At 36.5% G+C, this 24,494-nt stretch overlaps 2 protein-coding genes across 6 annotated transcripts in view; both read right to left on the reverse strand.

Annotated features, from left to right (window-relative positions):
- LOC119786520 (suppressor of tumorigenicity 14 protein homolog) overlaps positions 1-10,012 on the reverse strand; it is a 20,243-nt gene extending 10,231 nt beyond the window's left edge. The window contains exons 1-6 of the mRNA XM_038289956.1: positions 9,650-10,012; positions 7,186-7,342; positions 1,364-1,494; positions 1,186-1,256; positions 826-992; positions 678-713 (exon numbers count right to left, since the gene is read on the reverse strand). Of these exons, the coding sequence (XP_038145884.1) occupies positions 678-713; positions 826-992; positions 1,186-1,256; positions 1,364-1,494; positions 7,186-7,342; positions 9,650-9,691 (604 nt within the window). The 5' untranslated portion in view covers positions 9,692-10,012. The remainder of the gene's footprint in view (positions 1-677; positions 714-825; positions 993-1,185; positions 1,257-1,363; positions 1,495-7,185; positions 7,343-9,649) is intronic.
- A 1,575-nt stretch (positions 10,013-11,587) lies between these two features.
- The window catches only part of aplp2 (amyloid beta (A4) precursor-like protein 2), a 98,574-nt gene continuing 85,667 nt past the window's right edge, over positions 11,588-24,494 (reverse strand). For 2 of the 5 annotated variants that reach the window (XM_038289970.1, XM_038289966.1), the window contains 7 exons: positions 22,580-22,679; positions 20,336-20,509; positions 19,675-19,710; positions 17,292-17,374; positions 16,105-16,182; positions 13,688-13,843; positions 11,588-13,518 (listed from right to left, as the gene is read on the reverse strand). In XM_038289970.1, coding sequence (XP_038145898.1) covers positions 13,417-13,518; positions 13,688-13,843; positions 16,105-16,182; positions 17,292-17,374; positions 19,675-19,710; positions 20,336-20,509; positions 22,580-22,679 — 729 coding nt within the window. In that variant the 3' untranslated portion in view covers positions 11,588-13,416. The remainder of the gene's footprint in view (positions 13,519-13,687; positions 13,844-16,104; positions 16,183-17,291; positions 17,375-19,674; positions 19,711-20,335; positions 20,510-22,579; positions 22,680-24,494) is intronic. The other 3 variants (XM_038289967.1, XM_038289968.1, XM_038289969.1) reach the window with 3 other exon arrangements.

Consider the following 24,494-nt stretch of genomic DNA (forward strand, 5'->3'; position numbering starts at 1 on the left):
ACACTTTTCCACAAAACAATCCATTAAAGTTTGAGATGCTCTCTTTTCTAATGTCCTGTGGCAGCTCGCTTTGCTCCAGCTTTTCCATTAGCTTTTACGTAAAGCGGAGAAAGAGGTGGATAACTGCTTAAACTGCATTATTTTTACCTCAGCAAATGAGGTTATGTTTTCATCGGTGTTGGTTTGTCTGTTTCTTTGTCCATTTTCAAAATAACAAAAAAAGTTATGGGCGGATTTTGATGAAATTTTCAGAGAATGTGCATATTGTGACTGGCAACACATGAGTTCACATTGGTGATGACCCAGATCACCATCTGCATCCAGGAGTTGTTTGAAAAACTGTGAATATAGGTATTCATTTAAGGTGGAAGTCACAATATTTTTGGGGAAAATTAGCAACTTAGTGGAGGTTAGTTATTACTAAAGACTTTTACATAATTGCTCTTCAATAAAAATGTCCAATATCTTGTTTAAATCCCTTTTCTCTTCCTCAAAATCGACGGTTATTGTTACAAGTTAGTTTCTTTAAAGGTTTTTTTTTTTTGTAATCAGCTGCTCAACACACAGCTTTCCAAATATTGGCAATTAATGGATTACCAATCTAACAGAATCTAATTTATACATTTTATAAATGGCTCCTAAATGGTAAAACTAAAGAAAAAGCGTAAGCGACTTACTTTTGAAGTATGTTGACAACAATCTGTCATCTAAAACTGTGAGAGGAACCAAAAACAGACAGATTAAGAGATTAAAGTACTGCCATGCATGCTGTGTTAACAGAAACACAGCCAGAGAAAACATACATGCTGAGAAACAAATGGTTACCTGAGGCTCTCATTTTTCTGATCTCCAGAGTGTTAGCTGGTCTTTTTGGTGATTCTAGGGTCCTTTTCACAGCTATATCCAAATCATCCATAGCGTTGTCAACAGATGCTTCTTGGCCTGCAGGGACTTTAAACTCCGACAGGTAGTAGGCAATAACACTTCCCTCACTGGAAACATCAGCATCAGAAACTTGTTATTATAGTCACCAAGCTTACTAACAGGATTATTAAAGTATTTTTGAATTTCATTCTAAACCTCATGTGAGATAACATAAAAAATAAACGAAATAAATCCCACAGGATTAAAAGTATCAACAGGAAGAGAGATCAAGATTTCTCATTCCTCCATCTTCGGTCATACCTGAATGCTTGAACAACAGAGCCGACATAATATTTCTTCAGCTTTGGGTTGTTGCTGTAAATGACTTTTAGCTATAGAAGTTCATAAAGAAAAACACAAAAAACACATAATTAAAAATTGTAATTAAAAATGGGAATACTTTCTCCATACACTGAGAAAGAGAGCCTGACGGACTTACGTCTCGTAACACCTGCTGAGCCAGAGCCTTGAACTCGGGAGAGCTGGAGTTCTCATAGGCGTTTTCAAACACCTGGTTCTCAATCGTCATTGATCCACTGTACATCCTCTTGTTTATCTGTTCTTTACGGACTGAAAAGAACACAAAACAGAAGATAAGTATGCACATCTCAACTCTTTTAGGTCAGATGTGTGACTTATAACACAGCAGAATTTCACAGTTGATACAACCCACTCTGGCATTTATACATAAGAACTAACAACTACAAAAAATATGATTTAAGTATAAATAAGTTATTTAAAAAAAAAACGCTTGCACTTTCAATGAGACTTGCTCCTACAATTTAAAGTGCTTTAACAAGATACTAGAGACAGTCTAGGATTCCTAGGAGATTTCAACCTAGTTTTGCCCCTCCCACACCTGTTGCTGTGGAACTCTGACCAGCTGGGAGAAAATCACTTGCATTGAAGAAAAAAAAAAGAGCTAAAAAAAACCCACAAAACACTTAAGGTGTGCAAACTAAAGGAGCTACAATCATTTAGGAGACAAGGAAAGAAAGTGGGTAGGAAATTCAAAGAGGTTAGAAGAAGAGAACAACACATAGAAGGAATGAGAGAATAATACAACAAAGGAATGAGAGAACAGTAACATGAAAAAAGACTAGGAAAGGAAAGAAAGGAGTCAAAAATGTGAGCACTGCTCTGATGGCAGAATCATGTAAAATTTTAAATGTATTTATTTATTATCCTTGTGAGGTAAAATTCTGAAGCCCTTGGCCAATGTTTTTTTAAATGCTACATGAATAAACAAAATACAAAGAGAAAGAAAGAGGGAAGGAGAAAAAGAAGGAAGGATATAAAACATGGAAGGATAGAAGGTTGGACAGAATTTAGACAGAGGATGGGAATAGTAAGACCTGGAGAGTTCCATTACTTTAAGAAGTGTGATGATTGACCTATAGTTTAGTTAAAGACCAAAAGGCTTTTTAGGATTTTTTGTTTTAATTTTGTACTTATTTTTAGTAACCTTCTTGAGAAGCAGTGGGAATGGTCATGGGTTATATTTGAAGTAAATATGGATGCGTCACTTTGTGGTTCCTTAGATTCATCTCTGTTTACCTTGTAGTTTATCAAGTAACTGTCCACCAGTGGGCCCTAAAGGCTTAAGGCATAAATAGGTTTCAGCTGAGGCTGACTGTTCAGGGGTTAATAGTATACCTGTGTAGCTGAGAAGCACTGACCTCTTCCTGGTTTGACTCCTTCGCAGGGCGTTGCAGCAAAAGGGAGGGATTTGCTAAAAGAATTGCTTAGAAAATATCTTGGAGCAAACGGTGGAAAACCATGTGTATTTAATTTTAATGATTCATTTTCAACTGATTGATGCTGTATGGTTTGAGGTGCTAGTTTTGCATAAATACTGTTTGTTTCTAGTTTTCCTTGTCCCTGTATTTTTCCTTTAAATGACTCAGAGCAGACTGGTTAAACCAGCCAGTTAGCTGCTTTCAGTTTAAGATTTTTTTTCTTACTTTTTCTGTGTTCACACAGGCCATGAAAACACTTAAATCAAATCTCAAGATCCTCCACATACTATTGTTGCTTTGTTACTTACGTCTGCTCTTTAATGATGGGGAGGTTATATCAAATAACACTTTTTGATTCTCCTCAAAAGCAGCAGGAGCAGGAGTATTGAAGGTCACAAGGTCGCACAATGTCCCGCTCTTTTAAAAGGTGATAATTCAGCCATCTGAGGCAGATGTTTGGGAGCAGAGACGTCTAAAAGGTGCAGGATACATGACCTTGACAGCATAGGAACTGAACTGACCCCTGCTCTCCTGAATGTGTTTAACTTTAGTAACTCGATCCATTTTGCAGAGAACTCTTTGGTGCCTAAAAAGATGTGAGGCAGTAAGATTTTAAACTCTTGATTAAAATAAATGTTGTTGTTATAATAGTCATCCAAGCAAAGGTTCTTAATATCAGGCTCCATTAGCTAATATATATATATATATATATATATATATATATATATATATATATATATATATATATATATATATATATATATATATTATTATTTTTTTTTTTTTAACAGTGTCCTGTCTGGCAATGTGGCAATAAGAACAATTGTCTGGATGCCAAAAAGAGCCCAACAGATTTTACTTTCACAAGTGGAGAAGTTGGGCTATTGCCATAGTGTTCTGCTTGATTTATGCATAAAAATAGCTTTATTATAATTCATGCAGGGAGTATTAGAGATTATATGGACACTGCAATTGGAAAGTAGAAATGAAAAACAAGAAAAAGGAGAAAAGATGAAAGAAAGAGGAGATAAAAGGGAGACAATGATAAAACATGTTCAGTCTGCTTCATCACCTGCAAAGAGATGTAAAAGAACAGCAAAACCAATGGCTATAGCATAAGAGATACAATAAAGTGGCACATTGATACTATCGCTAAAGTATAAGTAGTATTAATTAATCGGACATGTATACTGTGGTAGCTGAAGATAAGAATGTGGGTTTTCTGTATGAAATGAATCTCTAAGTACCTGGAACCAAGCACCTGTAGTTGTTTGTGAGAGTGCACTTGTGCATGTAAAGTTTATCGAAAGGAAAAATGCTCAATAGTGGTTGTGAATAGCCAAAGACAAACCACCCCCACACCCCCCCCGCCCCCCAGAGCACCAAGGCAGGCGCCAGGGGTCCAAAACCTCAGATGCCAAAACGGACACCCAGAGCAAAGGCGTCCAAGAGGGGCCAACCTACAGTAGGAGAGACGATGCTGAGGAAATCCCCCAGCCGCCGAAATGCCGAAGCCCCCAGGAGAAATGCAGTTCAAGAAACACTTTCTCACACCCTACTGATCTAGGTAACACTTTCTTTTAGAGATGCTTGAATATCCAAAAAGAACTCAAAGTCCATCATTTTAGTCAAAACTAAACTAATTTGGCATCACAAATACTCATTAACATGGGAAACTTACATTTGTTTTACTTAAGAGGATTTAGGATTAGGATTTTTTTTTATGCTGAATCCATGTATTACCACTGGCTGATATTAGCAAATGGTTAACATACAGAATAACATGTTAATAGTTCTACAGCATAATGTCCCAGATTGAAACACTAAGAATGTTAACATCATGCAGGCAGGAAGTGACATCAGTCAATACAGTTTATGTTAGTCTTCCATTGGTTGTGAACCTCACTTAAAAGAAAAAAAAAAAAAAGATGCGGTTCATCTTTCTAATCCATTAATCTGTTATATAATCTGTTATATATATATATATATATATATATATATATATATATATATCTATCTATCAAGGGCGTAGTTTTGATTTCAACTTTGGTAGGGACACTATTCTTCAGTTTCATTGGTCCTTTGCAAAAAATATGCATGCTCTTTTTATGCTTAATGTGAGCTTCAGGGCTCATTTTGTTTAAAGAGAACAGCAGCATTTCTTGCTACATTAATACAAATCTTATAAGCACTACATGCACTAGATGCTGTTTATCAATATTTAAAGCATCACTGGCTCTGATGAATGTGGAATTAGGACTTTTTCCACTTTGAAAAGGATTGCATTTAAATTTACCTGCGACTAAGACTGTGTCTTTTTAACCAAATATAGTCTATAATATGTGGATTTATCCTGTGTTTTCTTCTGAAGATATAGAATTGTGCAGAGGTAAACCCCACTCTTATTTTTTTTTATCTAATATGCTCTCTCTGGATCATGCAAAATAATACATTCAAGGGACGGCAAATAAATGTATTGTATTTACATGTGCACTGGAACTGGGCTGTAGTTACTCTGTGTAGCTAATTTCATGTATTTTATCTGTGGCTGAAACAATCATATTAACAAATTATTTAAATAATCGTGAACTAATTTAGTAATTGATTAATCGTTAACTGGAGTATAGGGCCACTTTAGCCGACAGAGCGACCCACTTAGAGCAGGAATTATACCAAAATTGTAAAAAATATGTAAACATTTTGCATTTAAGAAGTAAAAAAAAAATAGTTTTTGTCTGTCAATATTCTCCATCCAGAACTCCTCCAAAGGAAACGTTTAAACGTTTCTGTTTCACCTGGTTTAATTTCATAAAAGAGCTTCTTTAAGGAGCCTTTGGCTATCTGATTAAAAGATAAAATAAAAGAAATCCTAACGTTGTTAACTTACATTTCTCAAGTTCCACAAATCAAAAAACTCTCTCCTGCTTCTTTACAGAACTCCAATCAGAAGCTTTCGCCTGTTTTAGCGTAGATAAGTTTTTTAATTCGGACTAGTTTCGTAGCCCAATATTAATTTATTTTAGCGTCTTTTTTTTTTTCGCGCTCCAAGCACCCGCACGCGCGCACATACAGACTAGAAGACACGCAATCAGAAAGAGAGAAGGCGGAACTTAAGGCAGAATAATCATAGAGTTAAACCGCGCAGCACAGTTGAAGCGCTGCTATGTGAAAGGGACAGGAAAGAGCAGGCAGCTGCAGCTACCAGGCAGAGAAGCTGCGAGAGGAAAAGAAGCGACTGCTGTATAGTAAATTATAAACATGTTGTTCACATCCAATTATTGGTAGGGACAAATAGGTCCGCCCAAAATTTTGGTAGGGACATGTCCCTATGCAAACCTACGCCCATGAGAGATATATATATATATATATATATATATATATATATTACAATGTTGGTATAATTACTGCTCTAAGTGGATTCCTATGTCATCTAAAGGCTGTTTTACTCTCTAAACTCCATTTTACAATTAACTGAGTACTAAATCAATTGACGATTATTGTAATAATCAGTTAATCCAATGAATTGCTTTAATTTATACATAAGCTCACTTTACATTATTCCAAATAATACCAGATATTCCAATTTGACAGATTATTCTATCTTACTTTATACATTATAAATCCGAATGGTAGAAATTTATTACAAAGATGCAGCATAATGAGAAAGTTTTTCTGATTGTCTATATGAAATAAAAAAATTTAACTCAGCCTAACTTGATTTGGGCCGAAAGAATAAAATGTGCTGTGCTGATATCATTTTTAACACTATTTTTGCATCTATTTAAATAAACATCACATACACACATAATGTAATTTAGAACAAATAACATATTTTAGCAGCATTAGAGTAATATTATCAATATTAATTGGGCTTCTTTGGTTTTATTCCTTGGCTTCACATTAGATGGCAGCTGATCCCCATTTAAAATATTAACAGGATGCCCAGAAGATAAGTGGGGTTGAAGACATGAAAGGTAAGTTATTCCTCATATCTTTTACAGCATTATAGAGTACTGACTGGTTGCTTCACTACTCCTAGAAATCTAGGCTGTATTTATTTACTTTAGGATTTTTTTAAACAATGTCTTCTATTGAATTTTTCTTTAAAAAAAGAAAAAAATGAAGGATCTTATCCCTGCTCTTCCATTTTAAGTATTCTTATCCATATTTATAAAAACATTTAACAAAAGGTTAATTAAATTGACTGGTGGAGCAATAAATTTTGAGAAAAATAACCATTTATAATCCACAAGTACATCAAAGGGTCTTAGACTATAAAGATGAAACTGTTTTATCTGTTACTTTAAATATGGACTTAAAATAAGAATAATTTTTCAAATCAAAGTCTTGTATTTTTGGTTGGGCATACAATCTTTTCACAATAACCGACTCCGATTGCTTTTCATTCTGCAACCGGAGCATCTTTTTTCTTTGACTTGTTTACTGGTTTTACTCGTTGGAACTGGTTTAAGTTATGCAACACAGCACAACCATTCATTTATTCAAAAGAAAAACCACTTACAGTGGAAATGCCAGACCAGCAGCCCCGTCATGAGAGCAATAACAGCCACAAAGATTACCACCCCAATCACTGCGCCTATCTTCCCCGGACTCTTTTTCTTCTCCAATTTTTTGTTATCAGACACTTGCAGGAAGTGCTCAGACTCAAACTCCATAGCCTGGAAGAAAAAAAAAAAAAAAGAGACAGTGTTATTATTTAATATGTAAAACTGTACATTCCCCTCGCAAAGCTTTTGGATTTAATATCTGAGAAATAAAACGAATAATTCTTCTTCAGGTTGTATATTTCTTTTAAAAGTTAAATCAGTTTATACTACACATAACATACAGTGCAGTTTTTATATGATGCAATTCATTAGAGAAAATTATATATGAAAAGTTAATCACCGTCCTTAGCAGAATTTCTTAATTTTCCCTGCCTTGGTAATTTCACTTGATAAATAAAATCTTTAATGTAAATTGCATTTAATCATCTGTGTGTGATGTTTTCTGATGAACTTGGAATGAACTGGTTTATCTAACAGTTTCCCATGACCACCTTCATTCTGCATTTTCAACAACTTAAACTAATTCATAGCTACATGAAGTAATACTGCAATCCTGGTTTCACTTATTCTTCTTTTGATTTAAATGAACCCATAACAAATTCTAACCCATGAGCCCTAAGATATTAATTAAAAAATCTCCAACTTTCAAACTGGAAAGTTGGAAATGGGAAACTGAAGCTGAGTCACGTTGGCTGACACTAGGTTGTTGTGCACAGTTTGGGGCGGGGGAGGGAGTACAAAGGTTTCACCACACAAAATCCTGTCAAACCTGTTAAGAACTGACAAGTTCCTGAGTGTTTACTGCAGCTGATCAGGACTGAAAAACAACCGGGTGGACTCGGTACTGGACAGTTCACAATAGAGCTGAGATATTCGAAATACATAAAATCATCTTCAACATTAATCTTTGTATTTATTGATTATATTTGAAACGGTGACACAGTTTGTAATTAGGGGGAGCAAAATGCAACACTTTCAGTTTGCCTAAAGCTGACACTCATGCTGAGCTAAAAGAACACATTGTTCTGCAACTCAGCAGGTAAAGTTCCAGAAACTCATCCTATGAGAGCAGGAAACACATTTTAAGGGCTGATTTGACAGAAAATCCTTCCCAAACTCCAATATTTTGGCTGCCCCATAATCAGAGTTAGGGCAGTATTGGCCTACTGGTTAAAGCAGTGCGCTTGTGCTCAGAGAAGGTTGCAAAATAACCGGTTTGATCCCCACAGCCTGCACTCTGGGTCGCTGAGCAAGACCCTTAACCCCACACTGCTGCCCAAGGGGATCAGTTAAATGCAGAGGTACATTTCTCAAGTTCAATTATTATTGTTAGTTCCATGTATTACATATAGAACTTGTGGGATCTTCTCCAAACTCTATAGAGAGGCAGATTATACACTATAACACATAGGATTCCAGGAAAAACATCAAGGATGAATGAGAGATAAGTAAAAATAGTTTGTAGGAATTATGTATAAGTCTTAATCAAACTTCTTCATTTTTAAATTCTGATTAAGAATAAAAAAAATTAAAAAAGATCAAATTTATGGATTTTATTGATTAAAGGCAGATTCCTTAACTTTGCTCTGATCTTTAAAGGAATAAAAAAAAATCTAAGGCATTTCATCTCCCAGAATTAATCAGAAATAAAAAATTAACACATCCTCCAAATATAAAGTCATTATCTTAAGTAACTTTAACTCAGTTAATCTAGGGCAGGAGGGAACAAGTCACAGCAGGTTGGGGAAGCCTGTAGGAATTTAGTACTACTGACTTTTGAACTGGCAGAAAACATCTAGATGTTTTTTTTTTTTGAAGGAGGATATGAGCTTTGAATCCAGCTTTTATTTGTTGTTTTTTTAACTGCAGCAAGTTCTTGGAAAACAGAGAAAAGGGTGTGAGCAGCAGGAAATTTCTCTGTCACTCCTTTAGGTTTCCCAGAAAACATCTGATACTGAAATTTTTTACCTTCTTACTGTGAGAAGACCTTTAGATGATTAAGATCACAAATGAGAAAATTAAACATTTTCTAAGCTGTTAAGAGCAGAATAAATAAATAAATAAATAGTAAAAAAGTCTTGTCTTCTTTATATTCAATTAAGTTATTTGGCCAAATAACTGTCAAAAACAAAAACACATTTTCCAAGCATCACAATCATTTCTCTTTTTCTTTTTAGAAGATTTTTTTCTTTTTTCATAATATTTTCCTTTGTCTTTAGGCAAACAGGTGTGTTTACGAAAGAACAAGCTGAGACAGCCCTCATCCTGCGTTGGTTTGTGTCTGATTACAATGAAAACACCTGATGACTTCCCTGCAGGTGCGGGTTTAACATTTAGACCTTCATGGAAAAAAAAAGAAAATAAATAAATAAGGAAAGCCAGGATGTAACTGCGCCACCATCCCGATGCGAAGCTTACCACCTTAGGAGTATACTTGGCTCCACTGCTCATGTAATCCATCGCTTCTCTAGTTTATTTTATACTTCAAAATGTCCCAAACGCTGCTTTTAATTCTCCGCTTTGGTTTTTCAGTATAGATGAAGCCCAGGCGGCTGGTTCCTAAGGTGATGCAGGCCCAGCACCCAAAGAGCCTCACTGTAATCCACAGATTAAACAATAAAAGACAATATATTTAAAAAAGAATAAACACGTGCAAAGAAAACAAACAAATAAATAAAAAACGACTGCAATTCAGATGAATCCGTTTCCTCTGAGATGTGGGTCAGTTTCCACCTGTAGCGAATATGAACACCTGAGAGTCTTCAAGGAGAATGTGGGATGAGAAAGAAAAAAAAAAAAAAGGGACCGTCTTCCGGGTTTCGGTTAGTTTCTGCGGGCGTGTCTCCACGCACCTCCCACGTCCACCTGCACTCACTTCCTGTTTACCTGAGAGAACAGAGGCTGCAGGATTAACATGATCAGACAAAGGATCATACTAATCTACCATCATACATGTATATATATATTCTGGACAGAATTGTGATCATTTTAACAGACAGGTTCAGACTGAAATGGCATTCCTATGGTATGGTTTCAGTCAGCTTGCCCACAGCTATTCACGTAATCTTATTCACGTATCAGTTGTGGGTTCATGACTCATTCTGAGTCATCTCTATTGCCAGCATCGGAACCAAAACGTTGCATTAAACTAAAAAAAAAAAAAGATAGAAACTGATGTTCTCTCTAAATAATAATAAAAAAAAACAATAAAACAAAGTGTAGCCTTCAGAAAATGATCAGTAAATATATTTGATTAATTTATCTTCCTTGTATACTTAAATAGTTAAAGCATTTATTAAAAGTCATTTTAAAAAGTTTTCATTGGTCTAGAATCATTTCAAGTTTCACTGGTGTCTCCCCAGAGGTAAAAATTTGGATTTTTAATCTGAGAGATTAAACATAAAGTCACTTATTTGTGGTTTTTGAATTTGCACACTTATATCTGTGAAGCAAAAAAAAGTTAAACTGTTTCAATTTATCTTTGCAAAGATATTGCAAACAATAAGTTCAGATTTACTGACAATAACACAAAATGTATTCTGGAGAGATAGTTTATCTTTGTCAGCATCACTGATATTATTTAGAATTACAACTAGTGTGATTGGGTCTAGAGAGAGACCATACTTATTAAAGAGGCATCCATTAGAGAGGAGAAGCTTTTTGGATTGGATCATTTTGGATCACTAATGTAAGAAAATAGTATTTTATAAATAACTTGGGACAAATGTTGATGTCAAATTGATGCATTTCATAATTTTACAGCCCATCTTAAAAAGAGGTGAACTGAAGTTAATGTGTTTTAATAAAAAAATCAAGACTTAATTTTTTTGGAAAAGTTTGCGGACTAATGTCAAATATTCAGTATTAGTGATTTCTTTTATCTGTTATTTTTGTTTTTGATTCACATCCCTCTTTGAATTATCTTTTTTTTTCCTCTTGAAAAAAAAAGCAAGGATGTAAAAATAAGTTGGTAATTACAAAGCCTAGACAAGTAACTTTGTGAAACAGATTTGATTGTCTTTCATCAAATAAACATGAATGTTTAAAAAAAAAACCTTGTAGTTACCTGCTGTTAATGTGGAGCAAGCTCTGCCCTGGTGGCAACATACTGCAGCAATAGAGCTTTCTAGGCACTTCCAAGGGATTTTTAAACATTCTTCATTGTACCCACATCTGTTATACAGTAACTACACAGCTGACCAGTTTCAGAGCTGTTTTTCTACAGACTAATTTCCTTTTAACACTTACTCTGTGTTGAAAATTGTAGCCAGAGCTTGCAAAATGCCCCAATTTCTCTTGCAATACTTTCAAAGTGACATCTTCCATTAAATCATTAAAAAAGACAAGACACATTAATTTGTTTGTTGTGATTTTATTGATGTGTAACCCCTCGTAACTATAAACCTGTTTCCATTGGTGTTGATCCTTTTTAAGTCACTAATATGCATATTATAGAGTTCCCGGTCCTCTTCCACAATCAAGCAGGCAGTTACAAGATCGAAGCTGTTTGGGTGCATAGTGAGACAGTCACATACAGATATACTGTCACAAAGAGGAAAAAAGAAACTGGAAAATAAAATCAAAAATAGATTTCATATTATTTCATATAAGAACAAAGCACATCACAGAAATCCTCTGAAGAAAGAAAAGCCATGATTGCAACATCAACTATACAGGCATACAAAGACGATACTAAGATAGAGAGGGTTAGGATTTCATTGTTTTGTTTCATTCTCTACCTGTAAAAAATCACTCGTCGGCTTTCTGTGTGTCAGAATTCAGCTCTCTGAGCGCCTCAGTCTGCCTACACAGACCTCCAGCTCCAGCTGCATATAAGTGGCTTCTGATCCTGGGCTGGTCCAGCCTTTGCAGGTAGCACAAACCTTTGCATTCGTGAATGTTTTTCTTGTTAATGTAGACTTTGGACCCTCTGCCCAGTTTGGATTCATTAAGCAGCTGAATACCAGCACAGCTTCCTGCAATAAGGGTGCGTCTCCTCCACAAACTTGCTTCGTATTTTTCAACATGTGTATATCTGGATATGTGCAAAATATGTAAAAAGAATTACATTTCAAAAAGGGAATTTCTCATATACATAGTGCGGAAAATTACATTCAACTATGTACCATTTGGACATCCACAAATGTTACATTTTCCTAACTAACAAAAGGTGTTTGTGTGAATGAGGAAATGAAGATTTTCACTCATTATTATCACTGTTGTCTGTTGTATGTGTGTGTGTGGCAGGGGTGTATATATTATTTCAGCAGTTTAGGCAAACTTTGAGTCTGATTGCCTTGCTGTGTCCGTTTAGCATTTCAATTTTTCTTTTACAAAGTTGACTTTAACGAGCTAATGGCAGAGTAAAATCTGAAGCAAAAGGGTAGACATTCACTCAAAGTTTTTCTGTTTTTTTTTTTAGATGCGTTGAGCTGGGGGTCTGTGCAGATCATCTCCCTCTTTAACGCCTGCCTTGCAAACATTCGTAACCATCACATAAAAAACAAGACAGGAAAAAAAAAAAAAAAACCCAAACCAATTCATAATGTATTCCTTTGAGAAAAAAAGTGGAATAAAAACATCTAATTTGATATATATATATATATTTATGTATATCTAAACATTTCATGTATATTTGTTATTATAACAAAGCAAAGAAATAAATCATGAATTTATCCCCCCTCCCCATTTGTTTCTTGTTTTTTTTTCACTATATATTTTGATTGGTACAAAGAACCTTCATATACAAGCGATCTATTGAGATTAAAAAGAACACATTAAAACACCGATTATTTAATGAAACCCATCAGTCTGCATGGTGAAAAAAACCCAAACTAAATGTAGTGCCAGTTTGATGACTAAAGAAACTTGATTTGTTTTTCACATCATAAAAATTTCAGAAGAAATGTTATACATCTTGATCCGTCTTGATAATTACAGATACATCTTTTTCTATTTTGCGAACTGGCAGAAACATCAGACACATGGTCAAAAAGAGCTCTATAGTACAACAGTAGCAGTAGTAGAAGCGTTACTTAAGGATTGTTCTCAACAAACCGGTAAATGGAGTTTGGATGTATGCAAAGGATTTTAATAATAGCATCATTTGTTATTGGTCAGTAGTATGTTCCCCCTGTCAGAGACTGTCCTCAGCCAGGCTCCACGGCGCCCCCTCCAGGTTCAGGTTAGATCTGCATCTGCTCCAGGTATTTGTAGGTGGGGTTTTCATAGCCGTGGTTCTGCATCTTGTTTAGGTGTTGCTCCTCTGGCGTCAGCATGGGGTCCACCTGGGAGTTAAACATAACTTTTCAGAGGGAGTCAACCATTTTGTGTGATGAAACCAAACAACTTAGGAATTTAATTTGCTCTGCAGCTACTTCTGTGCAGCATTTTTTACACATCAGTTGTAACCTGGGATATTATGAGCGCACCCTTGTTTTTTATTCGGACCCTTACCTCTACGATGCCGTGGCTGATGGTGCCGTACTGCCTTTTTCTCAGAAGCACCAGGCTGATCACAATCACAGTTGCTATGGCCACAGCGATCACCAGCAGGCCAATCAGTGCGGTGCTGCTAAAGCTGAAGTCCCCTCCCAGGGGGCGGTAGGACTCCTGATAGCGGAGCAAAGTGAGAGGAGGAAATTACAGAGAAGAATGAGGCAATGCATGTAAACACAGCTCTATTGATAGACCAGTTAGGCTGGAGAGATGGAGACTCGTTTAACTCATTGTCAGTTAGACTTCAAACTAAGCGGCTTTATGTTATCAGTTTAAAATATAACATTCTAAAAAGTAAGGCTGACATTTTGAATTTATTTCTCTGTCTGAAAATAATCAAATTTTTCCTGTTATTTGCACACTGAAGAAAAAAAAGAAAAGAAAAACCATGTGCCGTGGTTCAGGCAATCTCCAAGACACAACTACCAGCTTCTACTTTTAACTGAACATATTTCTCTGCATCCATCAGCAGAAATGTCATTTTACCTCAGAAAAAAAAGGGTTGTATTTATTTCCTCCCAAATCAATGCAACACAATCTATACGCTTGTGTTTGCTGCAGGCTCTGATCTCATATCTCAGCAGGTGACGTGCTGAGTAAATGATGATCAATAGCAAAATTAGAGAGACATAAGAATACTGAATTTTTAGATAAAAATAGAAGTGCCTAATTTTTTTTTACATTTTGGACATAAAATCAGTTTGAATATAAAGAATATTTAGATAAAAAAATAATGAAATACAAATTATTCAGAGGAGATGATGGGAAATATGACTTTTTACAGATCAAAGTCCCTCAAAGTGCCTTTGAAGTGCAGAAATCAATCAACTAGAGGAGCTTTGACCCGCTGTGCATCAGGGTCAACAGCTAGCTCACTCAGACTGAAGAAGGACAGAGTGGGCACAATCGTGCCAAATGCTGTTTATGGATTACCGGCTCAATTTCATGTCAAATCAACCAAGCCATCGGCACATCTAATCAAATTACTCTCTATCTCAAATCTCATCGAAATATATGAACGACCTGAGAGGGAAAGCCTTGAGCAATCCTTCCAGGTCAGTAACATTTTTTTTAAAAGCATAAGCAACTAAACAATAATTAGTTAAATATATTGGAATAATTCACTTTTGATTACCTTTAGCAAAAAGAAAGAAAACTAGACTATTGGTTAAAATTTGGTGAAAGTCTAGTTGATGATTTAAGATCCATTGTGCAAAACTAAGATTTGTAAAATTAGCTGTTTAACAGTTTTCATATTCAGCCAAAGTCTAAAAGTTAATGATAAATACTATTATATATTGCATCCCATAAAATTGTAAAACAGTCGACTAGTTTATAGTGTTGGTAGTTTTTCTCACTTTACACCTTTTTACTTCAATATGAAGTTCTGATTAGTCATTATTCATGAAATAACAGATAGTTTGTTAATAAATACTGAAAAAGCAGATATTAATTGTTTGATAATCATGTGTTTTGCAAAGTAAATTATGATAAGGGAGAGAGAACTGAAAGATTAAGATAAGAGAGCGACAGACTGACGTCTACCTAAGAACTAACTTTCAATCAAAAGTTTTTTCCCCATTAGCCATAGAACAAACTGCTAATTTTATAATTAAATGACAGTGATAGCCTAGGCTTGCAATGGCATCATCCAGTATTAGCATAGCAAACACAAGCATTAACAATAAGCCATATTTTTAGCTCATATAAAGCTGCTTTTTTATCAGTTACTTTCTATCTCTTGCAGTTGGAACTCAATAAGCCAATCATCATTAGATTCAATGGTTAAGTTGTCATTTTGTTATTTCACTTCTTCCTGTTTTTTATTATTCCTGTGTGATTCAGCATTTTTTATCGCCCAAATAAGAATAAGGATGGTAAATCCACCTCTAAATCCTAATCTTCTTACTCTAAATTAACAGAAAATTCCCACTGACTTGAGGAAACTGGGAAGAAAACTGTTTTCTCATCAGAGCCGGTGTTTCGTCACAACCTGCTTTTCTACATTCACATAATTTGGCACATATGACACAGTCTGATCATATGTGGTCGGAGGCAGGGGGGAATTTACGCAACTCATTCCCACACAAAAACTGAGCCACGTCAGTTTCTGTAGATTTGTCCATACGTGTACATTCTGGTACATTCACATAACAAACATGCTCCCATGCAGGAATGATAAATTAAATTTCTCTTTTTTTTTGCTTGAATAAAATACAAAAATTACAAAACAAAATAAAGGGAGGGGGGACAAAGAGGGTCTGCTAAAACATAGTTTGGTTGCACACTTCTACACTCTCCTCCTCTCACCTTCTCCCCACTAACAGTAGCTGTAGTTCCCCAGAGAGCCCAGAGGAGGGCGCAGCTATACTCACCAGCTCATCACCATGCATAACGCTGACTCTCTCAGCACTGTAAACCACTTCCTTAACATCCAGAGACTCATCAATCACCTGTCAACACAGACAGGGGAGCCCAGGTTACACTCACAACAATGTGTGTGTGTGAGAAATAATTTGGCTTTTTTTTTCCCTTCTTTTAGACAGAAATGGAGAGGCAGGAAAGCAAGAGAGTGTGAATGTGCAGCAGTGTTTAGGTGATGAAACGCTTAAAGTTTTCTTTTCTCAAACTGGAAGGAGAGAGGGAGGGGTGTTGCAAGCATTATTAACATGCAGCGGATTTAATTGTCTGCACACCCTTCTTACAGTGCTGCATATTTATTATGTCAAGTGTAAAAAAAATAGAGCAATCAATCCATCAATAGTCCCATTAGAAAAAAAATGTAAATGATAACATTATCATAGCATCATTTTTTTACGTAAACAGAACACAATATTTAATAGGGTGTTTAGACTTCTTCTTTCCACTTGAATTTTTCCGGTCACACAGCAAACGTTTCTTATTAAACAAATCAGCAGCATCTTTTTACTCATTACTGGATCAGTGGGATATGGGCAGGGCTTTCAGGAGATAGAGAGAAGTAAAAAAATCTTTTTTTTTGTTTTGCAGAAAAATACAGATTTTCTGTAGTAGAGAAGATATTTTATTCAAGGGTAATTTCACCTTCAGATTGCTCCATCTCAGGAAAACAGCCTGTCTAAAAGCAAAGCTCATGCATCATAGCCCTCATCATGCACACAAACATGAAGCGTCTTGGTTGGGTGTTGGCATGCAGAACACAAGATGCACACAGAGGCCAAACATGGTTGGAAAATCCATGAGGAGGCCTGGTGAGTTTGGCGAGGGAAAGTGACATGCAGTGACTGCTTGAACGGAGCGTGGAGCCGATTTGCATGAAGACCGGCTAGAGGAAGCCACACACAGACAGCCCAAATAGCCCAGAGTGAGACGGATGTAACTATGACAACATAGTTACTGGAATAATCCGTCACAGTAAAAGCTGAAATTAAGAGAGCCGTGTGAAAGCGCCTACTAGTTTCATCCGTCTCAATCTTCCTCTGCGCCTCACAGACATCAGGGCAATGAAATGAACCCGTCTGGAGTTTGCTCTGTGTTTGGCTTTAACAAAGCTGCTCGCAGGTCACAGATGACAAACACTTACCACGTTTTCTCCCATCTTCGGCTTGCTGTTGATGATTCTCTCCTCGGCGCCGATCAGACCATCCAGACCAGCCATGGCAGAGCCTTGAGGAGGTACAGGAGGCCCGGTCAGTAATGCCACATAGACACAAACAGACAAAACAAACAGACAAACAGGGGTGGGGATGTTGGTGGCCGATAGCTGCACAAAGGCATCCAAGATCTTTTCGTCACAACTGTTGCATCAGTCGTATTAGTCGACTGGTGACAACAAAACCCTTTCTCCCATTCAGCACAGAGACAGGACAGTGAACACTGCACTGTGCTGCCACAAAGGCCCTCTCAAACTGGAGATACGCCTGTAGACATCTAGATCTATGCAATCTCTCAATAGTAGCTCTGTAAGAGATTCATTTTCCAATAAGTACAACTGCATTTGAAAGAAAGGAGACAATGATTCCATCTAAAAAGCTGAGTAAAATTAGCCCCTGCAGGGGGAGCATGGAGGTGGAGGTCAGGCAGCTGCAAAGGAAAACAGTAAGACCTGTCTGCAGAGCAGCTAAGATGTTTAAACAACCAAGACTATACAATGCAAAGAAAAATGTGATAACTATTAAATTTATATATTAAACTACTCTATAATAAAGGCATCAGATTGGACATTTTCTCTTTGAGGACAAATCAACATCAGTGGACAAACCCTCTAGTTTCTGAATATATAAATGAAAATTGGGTGAGCTGCATCAGTTCAAACATGAATCAAAGTAGTTTTTTGTATTTTCAAAAATAATAGGTCTTTTTTGAACAGCAGTACTAAAGACATGCTTGCTTGTTGTGGCTGCTTTGTCATGTTTACATTTTGACATGCTGCTATATGTGTGAATTGTACTTTGGTGCTCGCTATGTCCAGAAAATGAACTTGGTGGTTGAATTGTGGAGAATCTAAGCTTTCCAATGATATCTAATATGTCCATATTGGTAAACACTTTACCAGTGTAATTTTCATGCATTCTGAGTTATTAATTTTAAACGCTATAAAACGGTGGGTTTTAAGAGGTAAAAAAAAAAAAATTAGTTTCTTAAAACTTTAGGTCTAAATTTGAAGAAATCAGAAAATACATAAGAGGACATGGGGCAAGTCAGGAAAGCAGCAGAAAACACTACAGATCATGGATGATCTGCAACAAACGGGGCAATTCAGGAAAAAACAAGCTAGACTGGAAAAGATCAGTGTAAACGCCTTCTTCCAAATAAACAACAGGCATAAACATGCAGTCAGAGCTGCAGTAGGATGGTTTACATCAAAGCATATTCATGTGTCAAAGTCTGGACATAGATGCTTCCCCCATTAGTTATTCTACATATCAATTTAGTGGTACAGTAAATATAGGGAGGCCATATTTTCGGGTTTAATCTCTCTAAAATGGAAAAACCGTGCATATCCCACTTAGTGTTGGCAGATAAAAAAACATTGTTACTTGTGCTTGTACTGTTATTAAATGTGAAAGATGGAGGGAATATGATAACTTTGAGATAATAACATCGAACAGTAGGCAAAGAATTTTATAAATGTGCACAATCACAAATTCATCATAGACAGAAAAGTCTAGTTCCTCGCTGCTCGTGAAAGTGCATCATCTAAACTTCATCTGTTTTACTCTTTCCTGTCTGGACAGCAAATTATACAGTGGAGAAAATGTCACCTTTTTTTAAATAACAGATTTTATGCTACTAATAAAAGATAATCAATGAGAGAAATTATTAATAATTAATTTCCTAAGACGATTTACTGCACCAACCAAAGTAGCTAACTCTTTTCCTTGGTTTGAGACGATTAGAGACATGATCATTGCCTTGATCACAGACTCAAACCATCATAAAAATATATTTCCATCCAGGCAGCCAGAAAATTCTTGTATCTTTTAAGGTAGTGTTGATCGATAGTCCTCCAGGCTGTTGAATGCCTGGTGTTTTAGGATTAAAGCATAAAGAGGGTAGGGAGGCTTTAAAACTTGCATTAGTCTCTGGATTTGTAGGACATCACACAAGTTCATGTTGAAGTTTTGAACATTGAGTTCAGAGCAGAGCTCTACATTTCACAGCTCCAATTAGAAACTAGACGGCTGGTGAGAAAAATATCCATGAGGTTGGTGGAATAATTACAGTGAGAGGCAACAGACTGACGAATATTTCTGAGAGAGGATGTTAAAGCTACCAGCTTTTCTACAAAGCATGAGGTGATAATCCAGATATATGGAATAAAAGAATAAACAGCAAATGATAAGTGATTAAATCAGGGTGGTCAGTAAGAAAGGGTTAGAGGGAGAGGAAAAGCAAAGGAGAAAAGGTAAAAATGGAGATGGCTTAGTTGGATGAGGAAAACAAGACGCAACAGAGGCACCCACCTTTCTTGAAGGCACGTGGGGAGTCTGCTAGGTCGCCTTGACGTTAGAAATGACCAACAGAAAAACAGAAGATCAGAAAAGGGGACGAAGAGAAGAAAGAAAACTTAGGTGAGAAGAGAAAGGCAGGATTATCAAGCTCTGTTAACTGATTGACCAAAGAGCTGAGCAGGGAGGAGCAGGAAAATAAATGAGAGAATTTGAAAAACAGAAGCTGTTTCAGAATTGGCAGCCCTGTCTCAGCCCTCTGGGCCGCTGGCTCATATCTTAAACGCTCTTCGGGGGTTTGATTGTAATTTGCCTTCCTTCTTGCTGGAAGTATTCCATCCATCATTTTTCTCTCTCCTTAAGGAGTCAGTCTTTTGTTTGTGATGAAAAATGAAGCCCAAACTGTTCATTTTCCCCTGAAGCGACTGGCTGCAGCTCAGCTTGATCTGAACGGTGGAGCTTTGTTAAAGGCTCGGCCTCGGGGAAACGTGGAGACGCAGATAAGCCTCGTGCCTCGACTCCACCACACGTTCTCATCAGTTTACAACACACTGGCAGCCCTTCTCTGTCAGCGAGCAGCGGCTGTGACGCGCTCCAACGCCAGCGCCCTTCAGAAACACTTCAGTGTGAGACCGGCTGCACCTGCAGCCACAGTGTTGTTCCTCATGCTGCATACCTTCTGGCTCCGGGCGGGACCCCAGGGAATGGACCTGGATGGGCCGGTAGGGTTTGCCCTCAGAGTAGGGGATTACCACGCCCTCCTCCGACGGCACAGTGACATCAGGCTGTGATTCAGAGATGGAGGACAGGAACTGGTCCATGTCAGCCTTCTGCTCCTGGAGCAGCTCGTCTGCAGAAGAACAAATAATATCCTTGTCAGCCTCCAGGTGTGGTAATAATCCTTCCAGTAATGCTTCATTCAAAAAACAGATTCATTACTTTGTATTTAAGAATCAACACATGAAGAAAACGGTGCATTAAGTGCATTTCTTCCTAATTCAATTGTTTTCTGAGATTATTATTATAACTAAGATTATTATAAGTAATGTGACATAATTTCCATATTTATTGTATTGTATTGTATATTTTTTTGATCAATCTATTTAAATACCAGTGATGATCCATTTCACTCATTAATGGATTTATCCTGATCTGATCATCAAGAAGATTGCTGCTTCCTCTCTGTCCTTTTAAACCGACATCCACATGATTTAGCTCGTTAGCTTTTACAGTTTGTTTCTAATTGCCCCCTATTTACTGCTCTAAAGTGTTTTGTAAACAAAGACTAACTGGTTTATTGAGTGCAACATAACCTGAGCTTCTAAAAACAAAAGGCAGATGATTCTGAAAGTAATTCTGCTGTAGAATTTGGACATAGGGCAAAATCACGGTTTTAAGTGAACCACAAAGTAAATCAGGATAAAATCTTTTAATCAGTCTTAAAACTATTTTTCTTTAAACCAAAGTCTAAGAAGTTCTTGGTTTTTAGAAAACAGCAATGAAATTTGTGGCATTTTATAAATGTTACTGATACAGAAATGGTTCAATTTAGGGATTATCAATCAACTCATCTTACAAACATCATTCATTTTTTTGTAAAAAAAAAAATACTGTTTTTAAAATAATCCTCCATCTTAATGTGCAACTTTTAATTTCTTTGTCTATATGTGTTGCCTTTATGCACTTTCCTTTCTTTTTTTCTTTTCTCATGTACAACACTTTAAATTGTCTATATAAATAAACTTGCTTTGCTTAAAATGGTTCTTTTTTCTTGCGTAAAATGATCATCCAAACTACAACCACCGGGAATAAAAATTAACAAGATTTGGGCACACAAATCTGAAAACAATAAATTAGGGCTTAAATTACATATAAAAACTCATCCAGTAATATTTGGATAAATGTCTCTTAGATCATTGCAGAGGAACTGTGATCTGTGATCCACAGGCTTCAGGCATTAGTGAGATGTTTGACCAATTATTCTAATTAGAAAGTTTTGTTGGGATTTTTTGTGTAATTTTTCTGTTAAAATACACATTTCAGCTATTTATCTATTGATCTGAGGCAATGTTTCAGTATTTATCATTTTAATCCTGAGCTGATTGAAAAAACTCTCCATAAATTCATCAAACTTGTGCCTCGCTTTCCTGCTTAGTTAATTCCCTGAAGTGGTAATCTGTATGTTCTTTCAAGTTTGGAAAAAAACAGTTAAAATGAATGATTAATAGCCTCAAATTATTATTTAAGCATATGATGAGTGTTTACATATTTCTGAGTGGAACTATAGAAAGAAAGAAAATCACCAGATACTGTTTTTTTTCTGCCATTTTTCTAAGAGTGGCGCCAGCTTCTGTTCCTGCTAACTACCAATTAGTGTTTCTCTGAAAGATGTTTTTCACAAAACTCAGCTCTGGATTTCCCAAACGAACGCCGCTCAGTGAAAGCTGTGACCCAGTTCTGTCATTACCGTAACTCAACTTTAATTTATGCTTCAACTTTAGAGCTCCCAAATAAAGCAAAGAAAACTGGGGAACATTTTAAAATTCTAAAATTGAGATAACTAGTAAAGCATAAAAGCGAGAGCTCCTGATGGGAATGGCCTTGGAAACAGAAGGGGGGATGTCTTTGTTAAATTTTTTCATCACCAGCTCATGGTGGAAGATAAGACAATGCTGTAGTGTGTCTGAATAATTGGGTCACATCGACACATTTAAACCAACCGTCGGGTCCTTGCTTGCATTTATATTTCATTTTAGCAAGAAGGAAAAAAAAAAGGGATTGCTTCAGATCAAAATAAAAATCCATGCAAGCTGCAGAAAATGAAAGGTGTTGGATTTATCTCCCTGACACGAGTGTGAATTTCATTTTCACTTCATTCTCCAGCCGGCGGCCGGAGGGGCTCAGACTGAACGAGACTCACCAATTTCATCCTGAATCTCCTCGGCCACGTAAGGTACTTTGTAGAGGAGAGATAGACTCTGGTTCATCCTCTCCTCGATCACCCGCAGGTGGGTCATCACCTGAAATCAGGAAAGCAGAAAAATAAGGAGTTAAGCAAACAGAATACTGATGTTTGGGGTTTTAAATAAAGCTAGATCTGTGATTGTGTTATGCAGGTTTTTGAAAGCAAACAACTGATTTCAGAGTCATTAATGAAAGATGTTAGGAGACAAATAAATCAGCCATTTAAATTGCTGTTCATCAAATTCATACTGGAACCTTCAGCTGACATATACATTAACCAGCCTCTGAGGAAACTCACTCAGACTTCAAAATATGTTTTTACTTTTTGCTCAATTTTACTGCTTTTGTAATTAATTGGACACATTTTTTATTTTTTAATTAAGATTGAAAAAACAGTAAATTGAAAACTGAAATAAATCAATGTCCATCAATAGAAGAATGCCGACATGTTTCCTCAATCATATTGAAACCTGCTCACACAGCAGCTGACCGAGCGCTGCAGGAGGGAATTTCTCATGCAGTTGATAAATTTGCACCATAAACATTCAGCTTGACTGAGATCTTGACTATTTGCATGCGTTGATCTGCTTGTCCTGTTTTTTTTATCTCTCTACTTTCTCTCCTCACCTGAACAATGCATCATCTTTCAATCATGATTTTATAGTCATCAGCAACTCACTCAAGATTGATGGATGGAGAAAACGTCGACCTCTGCTGTCACAAAGAGGTGATAATGCCACCTGCCCTGCTACTTTATCTGACGTGCATATTCAACTCCATTCATTTCAAAAATACTTTATTAATCCCCAAGGGAAATTAAATGTTGCAGTAACTCATAAGTTATATAATCACTAAAGGTAAATTTGCTACAGAAGAGGCGTTTTTTTTTTTTTTGTTAGGATACTTTCTTCATTTCAAAGATTTCAGACTAGCACAGGTTCAACCTTCAAGCATTTTGTAGCCAACTTTTTAAAGTAGATATAGAATAGAAATAGAAGGATGGATGATGGACAATAAAACAAAATCTGAATTAATCTTAGAAGAGAAACCTTAGGAATCCCCTCATAAATATGAAATAAATACAAGACAACCACGATCCCAGATGACCGATCTGTTTCTGAACGGGGAGAGGCTGATTCCACCTTGTGATTTTAAAAATGCACAGGTACGGAAATTAACTCTCCAGGTTAGAACATTTTCAACTGGATGAACTCAGGATTGTTCAAGCCTCAAACATGAAACACAAAACAAGCTGAGGCATGTAATATTTTCTTCCCTCAGAGCTCACGTGACAGGATCTGCTGCTTATCAGCTCCAGTCTTCAACCACATCGCAGGCTTAAAAAGACATCTCAAGTTCCAGAAAAGGCTCAAAGGGCATATTTCCTACTGTCTGTCTGTAAAGAAACCTTAAAACAATAATAGACCTTTTCTGACAAAGACTGATCGTCACAAGGTAACAACTGTCCTCAGACAGCTGGTGTTTACCACATGTTTTATCATGCAGTGCCTGAGAATAAGCAACAGGTGGCACCTTTACCATTAGCAGCAGACTGAAGCCTGTGGCTCCTTCCTGACAAACAACCCTCATCAGGAAATATTAAACATCTCGAAGCAAGAGCAGAAATTCTGATGCATTTAGCAATCTCTCTAACTGCAGATATTTGAAGTTGTTATAACACAAGAGCAGATGTAAACTCTCGAAATAAGGGTTTAATAAAGCAGCAATTCTTGCTGATGAGTCACAAAGGAACAACTAACAGTGAAAGCAGGCCCACTTCTACTTTTATTGGAATAAAAACCCTCTATCCTCCCCGGACGCCCATGTTCCAACTCCTTGTTTTGTTTCATCCATCTGTTGTGTTATCTAGA

Source organism: Cyprinodon tularosa, unplaced genomic scaffold (assembly GCF_016077235.1).
Source record: "Cyprinodon tularosa strain WSP-4 unplaced genomic scaffold, ASM1607723v1 ctg274, whole genome shotgun sequence".
Classification (NCBI taxonomy): domain Eukaryota; kingdom Metazoa; phylum Chordata; class Actinopteri; order Cyprinodontiformes; family Cyprinodontidae; genus Cyprinodon; species Cyprinodon tularosa.